Source organism: Procambarus clarkii, chromosome 42, assembly GCF_040958095.1.
Source record: "Procambarus clarkii isolate CNS0578487 chromosome 42, FALCON_Pclarkii_2.0, whole genome shotgun sequence".
NCBI classification, from domain to species: Eukaryota; Metazoa; Arthropoda; class Malacostraca; order Decapoda; family Cambaridae; genus Procambarus; species Procambarus clarkii.
The window spans coordinates 6,715,313-6,734,505 of record NC_091191.1 but is presented as its reverse complement, the minus strand read 5'-3'; the positions used below and the strand labels follow the sequence as shown (position 1 = coordinate 6,734,505).

Here is a 19,193-nt window from a genome sequence, read left to right as displayed (position 1 = left end):
TCATATAATCTTGTGCTCGATTTGCACACTTTCATTTTACAATATAATTTCCAAGAATGTCCACCTCCCACAAGTCAAGGAAATACTGTGTACACACACACACACATTCATGCTCATGTATGCACAGCACTCTTCACCCAGTACTGTCTTGTATGTATTGTACTGTAAAATAAAGTTTTATTGATACAATAAAACAACACAATCAATTAAGCAGGTCTAAAATTGTCTCAATTCATTGCTATGTACAGTATTATAGTAAACTGGTGATCTCAGTGGTGGCTTGAGTTGGACTCATTACTGTCTCCCCTCAATACATAACAGAACCACTTACAAAGATACCTGTCAAGATGAGGGATAACAATCATAAGAGTTTGGCAGATGATGTGAATCTTGGATGGACAATATCAGGCACTTACGAACATACCTAGCTAAGCATCACTGCAGCCAAAATTGATTTAAGTGTACCAATGTATTCCTTCACCTCTTATTTTATCAGGACACAATACTTGACTGAGAATGCTAACTCTCTTAAGGTCAACCATAAGAGTGTATGCATTCTCAGTCAAGTATTGTGCTCCATCAAAATAGAGGGTTGGAGGAATACACCAGCACTTAATTTTGGCTGCAGTTGCACTTAATCAGGTATGTTTGTAAAAACATCTAATATAGGACCTGGCTTTGGAAGCATTTGAGGGTCCAGCTCAGAAGTTAGCATTTCACTAAGCTCAACACCTAAATTTTTAGTTTTGTTCTAAACAACAATGAAGCAAATAATTTAATAAAGATTTCATAATATATATAAAACAATATTTATTAAAAGAAGTACTGTATACAGTACTTGTAAGCCTTAATCATTCAGTGAGGCACTATCATGGCAGAAGTAATGGGAATATTTTTCCTACCAATGATTCCAATATATTTATTTTGCCCTATCATTCATTAGACAGAGCTACAGTTTAAAGCACACATGCATAAACTTTAGCAAAATCCTTCTTTCTTACAGTACCTATTAAACTTTTCCCATGTTATTATCTTCATTTGTGTCCGCTTCTCTCTCTACCTATGCCTATTTTAATCAATACATTTGCTTTATCTTTTTCTGAACACTTGCTGACAGAACACTCCTTTTGTTTGTTAATTTGACAGCCAAACCAACAAGAATGATTTTCCTACAAATATTACTAGCATTGTTTTTGGCCTAATACAAAAATACAAGGCAAGGACGATGATAAAGTTTTTGTAAGATTCTGCATACTTCACATTCTAAAGAAAGGCAAAATTGGTATTATTGTGTGTCATAAACACACATGATATTTACGGTTTAATTTTCAATAACATATGTACAGTACTAAGGTATTAACAAACTACCAATAGCTATTTGAATATTAAAACTTGAGCGTGTTTACTACACTAGAGGCAGCAAGTGTATCACAGCGACTCTGAAAACCCCGAGAGTAATTGCAGGTATGCTTAAGGTTTGTCTCACACCCTGAGATATTGACCGTGGAAACTACAGCTACAAGTGACCAAACAAAAGATTTTCCTTACTAAAATGTGATCTATTTTGTTAACGTATTACTTAAGGCATGTTCTAATGCATTTCAAATAATGAAATTAAATGATAGCAGTCAATTATTATCATAGAATTCCTAGCCATATTCCGGAGCATAATCTGTCTGCATCGGTATTATCCAAATTAAAACCCACAAACATATTGGTTACCAAGAAAAGTATTTATCACTAGTATCTTAGTATTCTGAACTGCACATACTTCATTACTACAAAGATGCCATGCTATTGAGTAGAATAATAAAAAATGTAATTACATGAAGTGCATGAAGTGATTATTATGTGAATTATTAGCTGTCAGAGATTTTTGCTTTTGAATAAAAGGAAAAATCACAAGAATAAGTTAGGCTTCCATGAATGTCCTTAATAACATAAAGGTGTATACGTTACATTGATTTAGCTAATACTTGCAAATGGAACCGAGAGTAGACAGATGGGAAGCTGGAGGATGAATAAGCAAATGGCAGGTTGTGACATTAGCTTTACTTGCACAGCTAAATATGAATCATATCATACTGTTACTTCTTCCAAATTTCCATTAGCTTGCAGAATGCCTGTTTGTCCTGGATCTACATCACAGTGGGAGTAGAGGTCACAGTAAATTGGACAATGGTCACTCACTACTCCACCCCAGCCCCAGCCACAGGGAATAGCTAGGTGGCTCATTCCTTGCCGCACTACTCCCCAGGTGCCTGTTAAGCAGAGATATACAGTATTACATATACTTGACTATAACAGCATTAAAGTCTGTAACATTATCAGTGATTGTCTCACTGCTAAAAAGAAATGAACGAGGACAAAATAGCAGAGCTAAATTACAAATTTCCTTCTTGACCTTTTGGCTGTGATATGCAACAGCGGTCGCAGCCAAATATATGCCCTAGAACACAACAAATGACTTGAGTCCATGTGCCTAGAAAAGCATTTCCAAATCAAATAATATTCCACCAAGTCCTTTGACCTTCAGTAAGTCATCCCTGGACTCAGTAAGTGCTACCAGCAGTTTGCAACATAATACAATACCTTATTACTATATATAGTAGCAGTCTAAATCATCCATTATGCTTCTTTGAAACCCCCCTCCCACTTATTTCCACAATTTTTTTTTATACAATTAGGGTATGGTACATAATTGTGAATATTGTAACATGTTGTGTATAAGGTTGACAGTATATGCATACAAGATGGTGAACCAGTGAGTCAACTCCAACCTTTATGACATTCCTAATACAATCACACATCACCATGCTATGTTATCTTGAGGTTATCTTGAGATGATTTTGGGGCTTTAGTGTCCCCGTGGCCCGGTCCTCGACCAGGCCTCCACCCCCAGGAAGAAGCCCGTGACAGCTGACTTAACACCCAGGTACCTATTTTACTGCTAGGTAACAGGGGCATAGGGTGAAAGAAACTCTGCCCATTGTTTCTCGCTGGCGCCCGGGATCGAACCCGGGACCACAGGATTATAAGTCCAGCGTGCTGTCCGCTCGGCCAACCGGCTCCCTATGTTGCACAAGATTAACACCAAGCATCTAGCCTCCTACTTTGGACAGACAGGTATTCAATTTTTTAGATATACTGGTAGGTAAAATTAAAATCAATTGACGATAAAACTTAATTAATTCAATTACCCCTACTGATGAAAATGGTAAATTAGTTATTGATAATGTCTATAACTAAAATGATATAAATTAATAATAGCTTTGTTTAACATTAATGCTTCAGAGTTGCAGTCAAATCAAGTTTCCATCCACAGTGTACCCCAGCCTATTTACTTCTCTATTTTAAAAACTACAGCATCTTACTTGCACTTAAGTTAATTTTATGTACAGTATTTACTTATTCTGAATGTACCATAAAGCAGCAACTAACCTGTGTAAGCTGTTCTGGTGTGAGGATTGAGCCATATGTTATCACAGCAAAATGATCCTAGATCACTCTTAGCGTTAATAATAGTGAAGGTATCTCCTGGCACAATGTTGCTGTAAGATGCTTCTCGTAATACATCAAAAGCTGAAAACAAAATAAATTTCAACCGTTACTCTTTGAGTATTTTGTAAAACATTCAATAAAAATCAAATACTGTATATGCTGTATCCTGTGGACATGGCTCAAAACAGAATTTATTCCTCTGGAATTGCTGGTTTGACTAGTGTCCAATAATACAATGACATTGCTACCTTCCATATCTAACCAAACTATAAAAGAAAAATATTTTTTTCTCTTTTCTTCACTTTTTATACACAAATATACCATTCCACAAAAAAAAAAAATGCACACAGAAGGAGGTACCAATTTTGATGAGGGTTAATCAGAGAAACATTAATTTTGATTTAAGAAGGGGTTGATGTATGCAGCCTTGTTCCTCAAACTGAACTGGGTGAAGGGTAGGGGTGATCGGTGTGCAGGAAGGAAAGGGGTGTGTGGGGCTGTGAGGGATGGAGAGTAAGGTTAAGGTGGTGTGGCAAGTAGTGCATTTCAGTGCCACATATTGCAAAGATGGTACACAATATTTGCATTTATTTATTTATTAAAATATTTTCAAGAAAATACAGAGTTTTTTTTAACAATTTTGGAGTAAATGGTAAATTCTTGCATAACCATACTGTATCTTAAAACTTGGGAACTGAGGTCAGAAGAAAGGAGGGGGGTTGATTCATGGTGTTACATCATGCTAATGCATAGATAGGTGGGAGTTTTAATCCTGTTCAAGGATTTTAATCCTTGTGTCTAATGTGTCTGTGTCTAAAAATTGTGTTTGTGTCTAAGACACCATGTGTCTAAAAATTTCTCATGGCCTACCAGGAGCAGGGAGCCTGCTCCATCAGAGAGGCTGGGAAGTTGTGGGTGTCAGATACCCCACACAGGGAAAATGTTATCAAAAGGGCCAAAAGGGTGTCACAAAAACTAAAAACACCAGGAGAAAAATGATTGTTATGAACGAGAACCAAACAAAATTTCAAACTATCCTCAAATGGTCAAGAAAAACATGGGACAGGATTCTGGTCACTGCTCCTGGTAGGTCATGTGAAAGTTTGACTCCTGATGGGTTGTTATAAGTCTTGGGGTACCAGTGCATGAGCTCTGGGAAGCCAATGAAAGGTCCCCCCCCTAAAGAGGGGTGTATACTCAATGCTCTATTTTTGGCCCTAGACTCCCCAATATATGATAAACTTGGAAAAACAAATGATGAAATACTTAAATTCAAAACTTACCAGTATCATTTGGGTGCATGCTGAAGTCTCCTAAAAGTATAACATCCTTCTCATTCATTAGCTTTTCTTTCAATGCAGTAATGAGAGGTGCAAGCTGTGACACCTCAGAATTTCGTCCTTGATTCACCATTATTGCTTGAATCTATATTATCTTTTTCTGCCTCTCCATTCACATCATTTTCCTCATACATTTTGTTTTTAGTTATTTTAATAGTTTTGATGTGAAGACTAACCACAACAAAGTCAAAGTCATAGCACTGTAAAAAAACAAAAACATTTTTTACAAGATATGCATATACAGTAGATATATAAACCAAGCATTGAATGTAATGAAATGCCCCTTTCTGGTTGACCTCCAGTGGTTCACTAAGCTTATACCTAGAACAACATATTAAAGGGTCACCAAGTTACTGGAACAATAATACAGATTATAAAAAATGATTTTACAATACAAAGAGCAAATATTCTCATGTCTTGTGCATAACAAACAATAGCGTTCCCTGGCACAAACATTAATTTATAAACAAGACTGGAATGACATAAATTTGTCACTGTCAAACTGCCCCTTCAACTTCCTCCTGTCAGTTAGAGGAAGAGTGGGAGTGTGTGTGTGTTCTTACCTAGTTATGTTTGTGGGGGTTGAGCTCTGGCTCTTTGGTCTCGCCTCTCAACTGTCAGTCAACTGGTGTACAGATTCCTGAGTCTATTGGGCTCTATCATATCTACATTTGAAACTGCATATGGAGTCAGCCTCCACCACATCACTACTTAATGCATTCCATTTGTTAACTACTTTGACACTGAAAAAATTCTTTCTAATGTCTCTGTGGCTCATCTGGGTACTAAGTTTTCACCTGTGTCCCCTTGTTCGTGTTCCACCGGCGCTAAAGAGTTTGTCTTTGTCCACCCTGTCAATTCCCCTGAGAATTTTATAGGTGGTTATCATGTCTTCCCTTACTCTTCTGTTTTCCAGGGAGTGAGGTTCAGCTCCCTTAGCCTTTCCTTGTAGCTCATACCTCTCAGTTCCGGGATCAGTCTGGTTCCGTGTGTGTGTGTGTGTGTGTAATTACCTAGGTGTAATTACCTAAGTGTAGTTACAGGATGAGAGCTATGCCTGTGGTGTCCCGTCTTCCCAGCACTCTGTCATATAATTCTTTGAAATTACTGACAGTTTTGGCCTCCACCACCTTCTCACCTAACTTGTTCCAACCGTCTACCACTCTGTTTACAAAAGTGAATTTTCTTATATTTCTCTGGCAGCTTTGTTTCATTAGTTTAAATTTATGACTTCTTGTTCTTGAAGTTCTGGGTCTCGGGAATTCTTCCCAAACAATTTTATCGATTCCTGTTACTACTGTATTTTGTAAGTAGTGATCATATCACCTCTTTTTCTTCTATCTTCTAGTTTTTGCATATTTAATGCCTCTAACCTCTTCTCGTAGCTCTTGTACTTCAGTTCTGGGAGCCATTTAGTAGCATGTCTTTGCACCTTTTCCAGTTTATTGATGTGCTTCTTAAGATATGGGCACCATACAACCGCTGCATATTCTAGCTTTGGCCTAACAAAAGTCATGAACAATTTTTTTTCCCTATAGTACAAAATATCTGTGTTTATTAATTAACGGATTAATTCAATTTACATTATTTATGAGAAAATTCGTTTCAAGTTACGAGCCATGTCTGAGAATGGATTAAATTTGTAAACGAAAGTACCACTGTATATACAGTACTGTAGTATTATTATGACCAAAAATTATTCTTTATTATTTGTACACCTAAATATGCATTGTATAATTTGCTACAAGAAACTACAAAAACATTTACAAATAGGCTAAATAGGGCATTGTTTCAGAAATCAGCAAATTACACAAATTTGGAACACAAGATTTGGATTTTGGAGTGCCATTGTACTACACATGATAAGTTGTATTGTCAGGGAAAAAGCACGGTCTTCATTACTTACTAACCTTAAAATAACCAAGATATGGCTTTCTGGTGAAAGCTTTAGTGAATTTACTACTGTTATTGCTGTGGACACTCAGTAAAGTTGCAGACATCAGCTGGAGACCATGACACACATTGTATATGAAAGCTGCGTATTCAGCACCCTGAAAAATAAAGCCTTTATAAAATCAAATTAACCGTGACATTTTTTAACCAAAGAAGATAAGGTATAATATGACTACAATACTATACTGTATTCCAAACCATACAAGACACTGACAATACCTTAAAATATTCCTTTAAGTGTAAAATCAGGTTTAAATTTAAGTGGTTGTAAGATATATATAATTTGATACAAATACCTGTAACAACATTTTTATTTATTTTATCTAAAAATATATTTGCAAAATATGAAAGGTAAATGAAAATGTGAAAAATTAAATACTGTACAAAATAAATTATCCATATTTTTTAGCATGGCACCCGTCAGCTGTTACCCTAGCCAAGGCCCTGAGAGAGAAGAGAACCAAACAGGGATAGGGAGCTACTGAGGGGTCACAAGAAAAGGGCATTTCATTACATTCAACTCTTGACTTCTGATAGGAATCCTCAGTAGCTTCCTGAGCTAAATCACAAAGGTGCCTCTGCAGAGGCTGGCATTTCTGAAAACAAACCTAGTAAATAGAGAAATAAGGCCAGAGCTTACCCATGTAAGAAAATGGCAAGAGAGACAAGGGATGGGGCAGCAGAACATCAGCTGTATGCCAAATGCCCAAGCACAACAAATGTGGTGAGGCAAGCAGGCATTCAATAGCCATGGATATTTTGACAAAGCCATCAGAGTAGCAAACTTCCAGACATCATAAGAGTGAGGATAGGATAAACAGCTAGCTGGGTGAAGTGATCCATCCTAATGATCACCTGGGGAGAGGTGGTGGGCCATTTGAAACCAAGGGATATTTTTTAAAGCACTACAATCACTACAAGTGACTGTAGTGCTTTTAAAATGCTAATCTAACCTACATACATAAATACACAGACTTACATCTGTCCTACATAAATAGTGTTCAAGATATCTTTTATACAGTGTCATTAATGTGAGTTTACACACAAGGGATGTGAGACTCATGGTTGATAAACAAGGCTCCCAACCTCAGGAGCACAGTAATTAAGGAAGAGCCAGAAGAAACAAGACAGCACAATGCAACCAAGATAAAAATGCTGACTGAGACAGAAACAGGCAGATAGTCTGCCAAGCCATCTCCTGCTACAGGCCCATATACGTACAGTTTGTGGAATGCAAAACATAAAAGTCCATACTCAAAGATTGCCAAAGAGCCTCAAATCATCGAGCTAGGTCATGCCATGATCCTCTTTGAGAGGAAGAGCCTTGGGAATGGGAGGGGGTTGGGGCACTGAGCCAGAAGGGGAAGGGAACCATGGCTGAACTAGCCAAATGGATGCCAGAAAAAGGAAGAAGCCTACAAAGTCTCTAGCCTGGTTAGCATGGGAAGAAGTAGCTGGAATGCAGGGAAGAGGTACAAATGAGAGCAACTGCTCCAGTTCAGTTAAAACACATCTATAACAAAAGTCCCACAATATGAGAATAGTGCCATGTATACTGGAATACTGCCAGTTCCTTACAGAGGCAAACTATCCACCTGCAGATGGCTGAACATCTCACAAAGCCAGAGAAAGAAGGTCTCGTCCAATACCCATTCTGTTTAAATAATAATAATAATAATAATAATAATAATACGTAATAATAATATTTATTTACAAGAAGGTACAATGGGCATGTGAGATTACATAAGACTGGTATTTTTACATTATTGCAAAGCCACTAACACGAATAGCATTTCGGCAGAAGGAAGAAATACAGACCATTTGCAAGAATGTCTGACATATGCCAAATGTGAACCAAACTGAGATCTAAGCCATGAGCAACCAGAAATAATGTTATCTTCAGAATCCAACCCCGCAAGAAAAGAGAACGAACTGAGCCCTTTTTATGAAGCAATGGACTACTGTGGTGCAATCTAAATTAAGGCAGGGAGCAGAGACCTACAGGAGATGCCATTCAGACTGCTGCAAACTTTCACATATAAAGGGATAGGATTCTGGTCCCTCCTCTCATTCCAGTTGATCATGCCATATCTGAGATGCCTTGCGAGATGGTATTGGCCTTGGGCACCAGTGTATAAGCTTTGGGGAGCAACTGGGAACCACCCTCACAAATATTGTTTATTACATAACTAACTTTGGCCTACACACAAAACAATTCTTCCTGTCAGGAACGTACCTCCCAAATGGCCAGAATGGCTCTCATAATTTTATGGCAGTAACAATTTACATACTCGTATTTTAATATTAATGCATCTGAGGTTTACCAGCAAAGTCACAGCCAAACTAAGCAAAACATTCTGTTATGGCACAATTTAAAAAAAGTCTGCTTGCAATATGTGATTTTAAACAATATTTGAATGAAAAGTATCCAAAACATATTAGTTCTCCTCTAGTGGATTAATATCATGCAGCTCAGACATTAAACCTTAAAAACTTACTTGAATCATGCGGCCAGCAGGTTCCTCTGATACCTGCCATCTCCACTCTCCCTTGGGTCCTGCCCATTCACGTACACGTCGTAAACTGCTCTGATTTAGCTCAGAGCATATCTGTTAATAAGGAAAAACTGAAAAACTAAAACTTTACAAATATCTTGACTGAAGTGCAAACTTAAAAATTATTATAGATACTGATAGTTACAGAACTAAACTTTCAATTCCTCCCAATATAGCACCAAGAGTGATGATCTGCACTCTTTATAGGCAGCACCTTATTAGCTCCCCTGGCACACTAGGACACATTAGGACCATACAGGACATATCTGGCTACTGTGACATCTCTACCCACCCAGAACAAGCACATTTCCAAACCATATTTGCCTCTTCCAAGGGCCAGGGAGTGCATATGGGGATCATAGATAAGCCCACAATTAAGGTGAGGCATTTGAATTAATATAACAAAAATCCAACATTGAATGTATTGAAATGCCTTTCTGGTGGGACCCTCACATAGCTCTCTGACCTACAGCATTGCCAGCACCCAAGCCTTATAAAACACACTCACTACCTACAAAATTCTCATAGGAATTGACAGGGCAGATAAAGATAAACTGTTTAACATGGGTGGTATGCGAACAAGGAAATACAGGTGGAAACGGAGTACCCAAATGAGCCACAGGGACGTTAGAAAGAACTTTTTCAGTGTCAGAGTAGTTAACAGATGAAATGCACTAAGAAGCGATGTGGTGGAGACTGACTCCATACATAGTTTCAAATGTACATATGATTCTTTCAGGAATCTGTACACCAGTTGATTGACAGTTGAGAGGCAGGGACCAAAGAGTCAAAACTCAACCCCTGCAAGCACAACTAGGTGAGTACAGCACTAGACAGCCAGACAAGACAGCTCCAGCAACAGCTGAGCAGGATGGCTCCAACAACTGGTGGGCAAGGACAGTGCCAACAATAGCCAGGTAAGACAACTTCAACACAGCATCCAGATATGCCAGGTAAGACAACTCCAACACGGCATCTGGGTATGCTAGGCAAGACAACTCTGGCAAGGTATCCAGGTATGCTAGTCAGAGCTAAAATCAAAAGTGCCTATGACACCATGCAGCTTAACAACAGATGCAAACACCAAACACCCTTGTGCAAGCACAGAAAACAAAAAAGGAATGCCAAAAACCTGGAAGATGCCCTTGTCCACCCCCAACAGCACCGCGCACAAGACAGGCCATGCGAACACACGGAATGGCAGGAAATGGCAGCTAAAGGAAGACAACCTAGCCCAAACTCAAAACAGATGAATGAGAGGAAATGAACAGGGTTAAGATAAGGTGAAGGAGGGGAGGGCATGGGGGTTGAAAGATGATGAGAGAGGAAGGGGTAGGGGTCCAGAGGCAAGGAGGGAGGGAGGGGAGGGAATTATAGGGAGAAAGCACCAAACAATTACGACTACGGTATATAGCACTTGGAAGAGACCAGGATAATGATTTGGGATGGGACGGGAAAAAGGAATGGTGCCCAACCACTTGGATGGTCAGGGATTGAACGCTGACCTGCATGAAGTGAGACCATCGCTCTACTGTCCAGCCTAATTGGTTGGGCAAGGCAAGGAGGGAGAGGGCAGGTGTTGGAAGGTAAGAAGTTACCAGAAGCTTCACATATCCTAAACTGAATATTGATCTGTAGTACAAAATCTATAGTGCTTGAATACATGTTACTTCTTTAATAAAGATCTTTAATACTAAGATCTTTAATAAAATATTATGTAGTCCAATTGAGTCTCTCTCCAGTAATATAACCCACACCAACCAGGAGTACCCTGGCTTTAATTTGATGTAGGTACAGTATACTGTACATCCAGTACATGAAATAACTTTGTGACATACCATCTACAGAAGCTTTTATTATAAATTACAATATAATAATATTTGCCTTACCCTTTCAAGAACATCTTTACTCCCAACTTCTTGAATGGCCAAAAGACTAAATCCATTTTCTAGAACAGTCCGACACACAACCTCTAGTACACCCGGATTACAGATCTGCAGAAAAACATTTCATGCATGTACATCAGGATATTTTATTGGATACTTAACTCGATAGCAACAAAAGCTGCAAAGTCAGTGAATATGTCATTAAAATTGCACTCAAATGCATCCTTAACTACTGAGGCTAGTTCTCAATACTGTATAAGGTGTTAAATATATGCCAACATGTAACTAATGTCTAGAGCAACCTGGGGTGTAACCATCAGATATCCCTACTTAATTACCGGTAGTTAGAAACCCTGTAGCCTGTAAAAATAGCCTGACCACCCTGCCATAACATTATTCAAATCCAATCTTTTGTACGTATGCACTGACATATAATTACAAGCCCACAGATCTCGGAAACCTCAAGAAACAATGTCTGGCCCAGTGATGTTCAGGGGATCAATTATGACCATACCAGCAACAAAAAATTACAAACAAACTTCCTGATGCTCAGGAAATTTTGCCATTCCTACTAGGCAACTCAGGTTAAGGTTCTGTGCACAGTTTGCTAACATGCTTCCCTTGCACTTGTTTTTGCAAATTATGGCCATCCAACTGGATATGCATTGTATCCAGTTGGCTTGGTTACCTCATAGAAGACACTGGTTGGTTGGGATGTGTGGATTTTCCCAGCCAACTCTGGCCAGGACTAGACTGTGCAGCTTCACAGCTTGTGATTCATCATTTCTGAGTGCCATTGTTCTTCCTGTAGCCTGTAGTCTTTCTGCCTGTAAACCTCTACCTTTGTTATGACAGTTATGGGTCTATGCACTTCTTGTGGCAATTGTGTATTTATTATATTTGTTGTTTGTCTTGCTATTGAGGTGTTGAGATCCAGGGCTGCCAAAGGGGCTCTTGCTTGTAAGTGCTCTCTGCTGGTCCCTTGCCTCTTAATCATGGTTAGTCATGGTTAGACATTCTCATCTGCCTTCCTGGCCTTCCCTGTTGGCTGGGGCTCTGCATCGCTTCAGCTTGTGTGCCCCTAGATTTTGGAGGTGGGTGTGTTCATGACAATAGCAGCTAGGGCTTAAATTTGAGATTCTAACAGCCACCTCGAAGCCTACATTTGTACCATCAGCCCCTTTGTTTTGTGGTATATTTTTGAGGGCTCAGCTTCAGGGGGAGTCAGAGGCCTGTGCCTGTTACTCCTTTCCTTTCTCCCTCCCAGATTTGGGCCAGATTTCTCTCCTGTGGTACGGATGGGTTTCCAGGGTTTCTGGGAATTGAGGTTGTCTCACATTTGCTCATTTTCTGTATTTGCTGCCTTGTTACAATGAGGCCAGAGGGATTGCTCAGTTTCCCTTACAAGTCCAATTTTGGTACCTCTTCTGCCCCATCCCTCGGGGGCATTTTAAAGTCCAGTTTTTACTGTCTCGTTATCCCCATCATTCATTTCCGTCTTTCAAAAAAGTAGCTTGTTTTATTTTCCCTACACTTTCTGGTTGATTTTCTCAGTTTAAGGTAGACCTCTGATGTCCAAGCTTCGCTCACCTTGCAAAGAGCCAGGTTTTGGTCCTGGTAGATTAGTGTGGGTCTTAAAGTCCAAGTGTGAGTCCTAAAGTTTGGCTGTACTAGTGTGTAAGCACAGAGGAATTACCGAGGGGGCTTTCCCTGGAAAAAATTCACAAAGTAAAGCTAACTTGACATAATGATTGCAAAATATATTATATTATTATATTATATTATATTATATTATATTATATTATATTATATATATATGTGTGTGTGTGTGTGTGTTTGAATAACGTCTAATAATATAACACTTTTACCTTATCCCTAGTTAGTTGCTGCAGGTTCCAGGTAGCAACTCTGATAGCAGGCTGTCCCTGATGATACCCATTAAATACTTCTTTAACAACTGGTCGCTCAGATCTAGAAAATATTAGAAATTTATTTCAATTGTAGTGTAGCATCATCTTAAAATTCTTAAGTACAATACTTTCAAACAATTCTAGAAATTATTTACCCATCAATAAACACCAATACAGCCAGTCTTGGTTACTCTTGAAAGTTCTACTATTAGAAACAATGCAGTTACAGGATACTTTTCTCCCATAATTCTCAAACACTGCACTTATTAGATAGTTACTAATATTTTCAGAGCTACAGTATCCCACTTGCTTGCACCATACAGCAAGACCCTACTCACCCTGATTAGGATGTGTTGTAGTCAGGTCAAGTCAATATCGCGAATCAATACGGCTAGGAACTTTTCAAATCATCACCATCAGGTTATGCTAGTACAGTACAATACTAGAGAGACACTGGAGAATACAGTACTTAATCCAGTCAAAATTTTTGACAGAGAAGTGCTTAATATACAATAAATTCAAAAGTTTTTTGAGATGCAGTTTAGCAGCAAGAGCTACACCCTAGCTAACTCGTTGACCAATCACTGTCACTACTACTGGGTTTATGCTACAATTGTAAGCACTTCTTGTTCATGTGCAGACAAACTGATTACAAGCTGTATTTGGCTCTGGATTTCCCAAAGGAAGCGATTAGTTATCTTCTCTGTCCATGCCTTTGATGAACAGAGTTTCATGGTCAGTTCATGCCTTTCAGCAGAGGTGTTCTCCTTTGAAGTTTGGTCACTATATTCACAGTTCATAGATAATTTACACCAAAACTTAAGCACTTGTGCTAGGCATGGTGTACTACACTGTTAATTCTCACATCCCAATTTGATAGTGCATGGCAGTGCCCTTTGTACTGAGTTTTGCACTGCATTCACAAAAGTACAGCAAAAGGTTGAGAGCTACACTTGTGGTATCCCATCTTATCTATAATCTTTGCTACACTTGTGGTATCCCATCTTATCTATAATCTTTGTCATGCTGTAAAATGTTTTGAGGCTTCTAATGATGTTTGCTCCCACATTTAATCTAATCACCCATAACTCTGTTTACATGCAGAGAATTTAGAAAACTGCACATTTGTTTTTGAAATTTGATTCTATGACCTCTTGTTCTTAGTGAAGTGGATATGAAAAAAGTTTTCCCATATCAATTACAGTACCTCAATTTCTGTTAGAACTTTGTACATTACAAGATGATATCACCTCATTTTGATACAGTACTTTATGTATAAATTTTGGCATATTTAACTCCACCAACATCTACTACTCATATTTTTTTTAGGTATGAAAGCTATTTAGTAGAATGTCTGTACCGTTTCTATTTTATCTACATGTTTTTTTTAGAGATATGGATACTATACTATACAATTGTTGCATATCAAAATTTAGATTTTGCCCATGGTGTGAACATATGTTTAAAAATTTCTCTATCACATATTTGAAGGCAATTCTGAAACTAGCTGATATAGCATAAGACCCCTCTTATGATGTCCTTGATGTGGCCCTCCGGTAACAGTTTACTACCCAGGATCAACTCTAAATCTACTTCCTTACCTCGGGTATTTAGTCTTTTTACATAATTTAAAAGCTAAATGTGGCCCATTTTTCCTTATTATGCACTCCATTACATGACATTTGCCAAAACTGAATTTTCATAGCCAGGTATTGCGCCATGCCCTTATTTTATCTTGCTATAGTTTACATCATGAAAGGTATTTAGGTTATTTCTCAGTAGCTTACATCATCTGCAAACATGTTTGTGCAACTATCTCCCTTCAGGTAGATTTACCGGCATAAATGCCGTACCATGGACATTACTGATCAAGCCATATGGTACCCCACTAGCGATATTTTTCTCCATTCTGATTCAACTGCCTTTAATCACTGCTCTTATATGATTACCTGTTAAGAAATCTTATGTTCATACTAGCAGTCTTCTTGTCACCCTTCTAACCTGTTCCAACTTCCAGAACAGTCACTAACTGGAGTATAATTAAATGCCATTTTAGGGCCAAATAGATGCAGCTTTCCCAACCATCTCTTTCTTGTAAGATCCTCAGTGACCCCTCTAGTATATAGAACAGCAAGTACGCTTTAGTAGTTCCCCAGAGCTTATTGCAATGGTATCCCAGTATCAGTTAAATAATCTGGCTTCTGTGGTTTGACCCACTAGAAGTAAAGTCCATATCTTGACCCCTCTACAAATCTAGAAAGCTCATGGGCATCAAACTACAACCCACTGCTATACAGAGGTGAACCATCTGAAAAGTCGAAAAGTAGCCACAAAAACACAAATTTTCTAAGAGAAAAGATTAGAGAAACTGTCATATTCAACGCAAAAACTACTTGAACCAAACATGAGTGACAGATGCAACAGTAGTGACTATCAGTGTCCAAAAACCACTGATAATCCTGCTGGGAAGCTGCAAGCACCAACATCTGGCTCTGAACTGCATCCCAACAACTATAAATATTAGGTAAGTAGCCTCCCAGATCCATGGGAACTGGAACTGTAGATAAACAAGACAAATGGCAGAATTGTCACGGATGAGAATAAGCATATTTGCTGCTAAACCTCAAACTCTTTTTACCAGTGACAAGAAAGAGTGTACAAAGCCACAAGAAAAAAAAAAGGGCAGTGAACACATCTCTCCATTGTAACTTAGCTAAAGATATGAGACCCCTGACTCCTGCAGCATACATAGACTATCATACAACTACCTAAGTCCCAGGGCATTATCTGGAACAAGGTCAACTCAAGAGGAATGCTTCAAAGAAGTAACCCAAATACTTCAGGTAAGTTAAACTTTGGTGGTTAACAGTTTGCTGACAGAATCACAGGAAGGACATCCTTGCATCAAAAGCTGCAGTGATTGAGGCATGCAATGGAAAGAATAAAGAACAACCCCAATGCTACCCAATGCTAGATAAAGCCCAATGGAGACCTGGTCACCCATTTGTTGCAATCCTCAAGTCTCCACAAAAGTCAACATGTTGTAGCGAGGGTGCCAGATTGAACCGAGGAGGATGGCTGGCAGAAGCTCTGTTGCCTGTTTCTGTTGGAGTTGTTTTGTGTTTTGTGATCTTCATCAGTTTCTCAGGTGGTTTACCTTATTAGGGTAGTGATCTTTAATCACCATATGCCCCTCCAGTTCTTTGAGGTGGCAGGATATTAGTACAAAATTACAAAAATATTAAGACAAAATTGATAGGGAAGATTTCCCGAGACCTGGAACTTCATGAACAAGAGGACATAGATTAAACTAACTAAACAAAGCCGACGAAGATATATAAGAAAATTCATTTTCGCAAACAGAGTGGTAGACGGTTGGAACAGGTGAGGTGGTGGTGGTAGAGGCCAAAACCGTTAGTAGTTTCAAAGCGTTACACGAGAAGAGAGTGTGGGGGAAGACCAAGACACCATGAGCATAGCTCTCATCCTGTAATTACACTTAGACAATTACATGAATAGTACAGTACTTGCTTTTGGTGGGCTGAGACTGTCATAAGAGCTTGTCAGTGAGGGGGGTGGCCCTGGGGTAATAATCCCATAAACTCTAGTAATCTACTTAGGAAACCAGTCCAGAAAAATGAGTAAGATGATTGAGTGGTGTTGCAACATAATGACAACCAGATAATAAATACATCAAAGGAAGTAATGTTTCCTATTTTACTTTCCCATAGTAGAGCTTTCAAGATCTCCAAGCCCAAGTGGTCCCTTGCCTTTCCATTCCATAAACAGCAATGTAAAGAATCTTAAAAAAAAATGCATCAGAAAGAGCATTCACTTACATATTCAAGCATTACTATTCAAATATAAGGTTAACTAACCTTAAAGACAAGAGTTCAAATATATCTTCACTAAAATCAATTGATATTTTAGGATCTGCAACATTTTTGAAGGCCATTGTTTTTTTCGCAGGAGAACCTCCACCATTGTTCAAGGGGGCAGAATGCGTTCGTCGATGACCTACGAGTTAAGTAATAATACATTTAAAACCTCCATTACATAAAAATAGAGTATTGAATGTAATGAAATACATTTTTCTGTGCAGTGCTGCAGTAGCACCTCATAGTTTACAGCACTGACTCCACAGGGTCAGGTCCTGACTTCTCCTAAATGTCAGGTACTTGACACTTTCTTGGCCTACAAGATTACTGGACCAAAATATGGCTGACTGAAAGTGGGAAGTAGAGCACATGGGGATAAAAATTCTACCTACAACTGAAGTGTGTTGCTCAGAAAGTCAAGGCATCACAAAACTAACACCTGCTCTAGGAGAAACGAATGAGATTGGTAAATAATCTACCAATATTTGGAATAGGCAAATAACACCTACACCAATTCCACAGGACACCACAAGGTGGTACACCAAATAACCCAGGATTCCAACCAACAACCCTCCTCACGGTCAGGGAGAAAAAGGGATAATGGCATGAGTAGGGCACCACTGTGATGCCACACAGTTTATTTTCATTACATTTAACACAATATTTTTAGGAAGCTCTCGGGAGCTTCCCAGAGCATACAACAGCACTTCAGAGAAGAAAATAACTTTACAGAAAGGGAAGTCAGGATAAAGAAAAACAGATAAGATGAGACTGAGCTAACCCAGTTGGACTGCCAGAAACTGAGCCCAGAATGTAACAATGAACACAAGATATACAAAATTCCACCCAAGTGATCAAGGAGTGCAGGAGAAAGAGGATGAAAATCTGTCTCAGCAAAACCCAACCCCCACCACAGAATCAGAGCCAGCCAACCAAAAGAACATGAGACTATGGCCTGAAAGTGAAGAATAGGGCACCAAGTCATGTAGCACGAGGCATGAGGAGTGTGCACAAAATTCCACACCATGGTCACAGACACCAAACAGGGAAAAAAATTCTCATCTAGATGAACAAGATTTCATTCAGGCAAGCCAACATGAGGTGGGTAACTAGCCATGAACCCTGCATGATCTAGGTTGTCAACTAGAAGCACCTAGTCAAGTTGGAGAAAGTGTTGTTTTTTTCCAGTTCCACTAATCTTTTATCATAGAGCAGTTGTTAGTTTTATGAGGTATTTGACTTTCTGAGCAGTTCACTTTGGCTGCTGGTCGATCTTTGATCCAACCTGCTTCCCTCGTCTCTTGGGGAAGCCTCTGGTTTCTGGTAGCCCGAGGAAGTGTCAGGACCTTGACATTTATGGTTGGTCCTGAGTAGACAGTACCATAAGCTTGGGGGAGCTACTGAGGGGAAGGGGGTTGCACAGAAAGACTGTCATATAAATAAGGTACTGAGTATATACAAACCAATCTATTTGAGCTGATTACTTGGTTCCTCCTTTAAGCAATATTATTTTCCTGGGACATTGCAAACTCTACCCTGATTCCGATGCACCTTTCCATCTATTGATGCATGAGATAAGGAAATTTCAGCCCTTAATAATCATTAGAAAGTAAATCATTCAAGATTCAAATAACTACTCCAAGTAATATTTGAAATATAAAAGACCACTAAGTACTGCTCTACTGCTTTTAACCACCATTAACTAGTTGCTGCCACCACCAGTATTGCCACTAGTTTCAACAGTGTCAATCAACAACTGTGCAGCAAAGAAAATGCACAAGAGCAACCGAGTGACTAGATAAGAAGAGCATTTCATCAACACTAAACACCTGATTTTTAACAGGCACATTTGGTCACTCCCTTAGGCAAGAGTAACCAGCGTTCTGATTAGACAAGACCACTTTAAATTTGACACTCAAAGCAATGGGTTTTCCACCAAAAAGTACCCTACTATCTGCACATTTATTTATTTATTTATTTATATACAAGAAGGTACATTGGGGGTTAACAGAGAACATAGAAATTAAATAGATTTTACATTCTTGTAAAGCCACTAGCCACTAGCACGCATAGCGTTTCGGACAAAAATGTCATGTCAGGAAAAGAATATGAAGGCAGTACAGGACATAATAGATAGATGGCTGGAAAATCCAGCCCTGCACATCTCATT

General features: G+C 38.8%; 1 protein-coding gene across 1 annotated transcript in view; it reads right to left on the bottom strand.

Moving 5' to 3' along the window:
- Nucleotides 1–2,037: 2,037 nt before the first annotated feature.
- Nucleotides 2,038–19,193, bottom strand: part of LOC123770310 (endonuclease/exonuclease/phosphatase family domain-containing protein 1) — a 30,924-nt gene continuing 13,768 nt past the window's right edge. Inside the window, 9 exon segments of the mRNA XM_045762040.2 lie at nucleotides 2,038–2,261; nucleotides 3,442–3,582; nucleotides 4,785–4,893; nucleotides 4,895–5,041; nucleotides 6,752–6,892; nucleotides 9,293–9,403; nucleotides 11,239–11,343; nucleotides 13,104–13,206; nucleotides 17,024–17,162. Of these exon segments, the coding sequence (XP_045617996.2) occupies nucleotides 2,080–2,261; nucleotides 3,442–3,582; nucleotides 4,785–4,893; nucleotides 4,895–5,041; nucleotides 6,752–6,892; nucleotides 9,293–9,403; nucleotides 11,239–11,343; nucleotides 13,104–13,206; nucleotides 17,024–17,162 (1,178 nt within the window). The 3' untranslated portion in view covers nucleotides 2,038–2,079.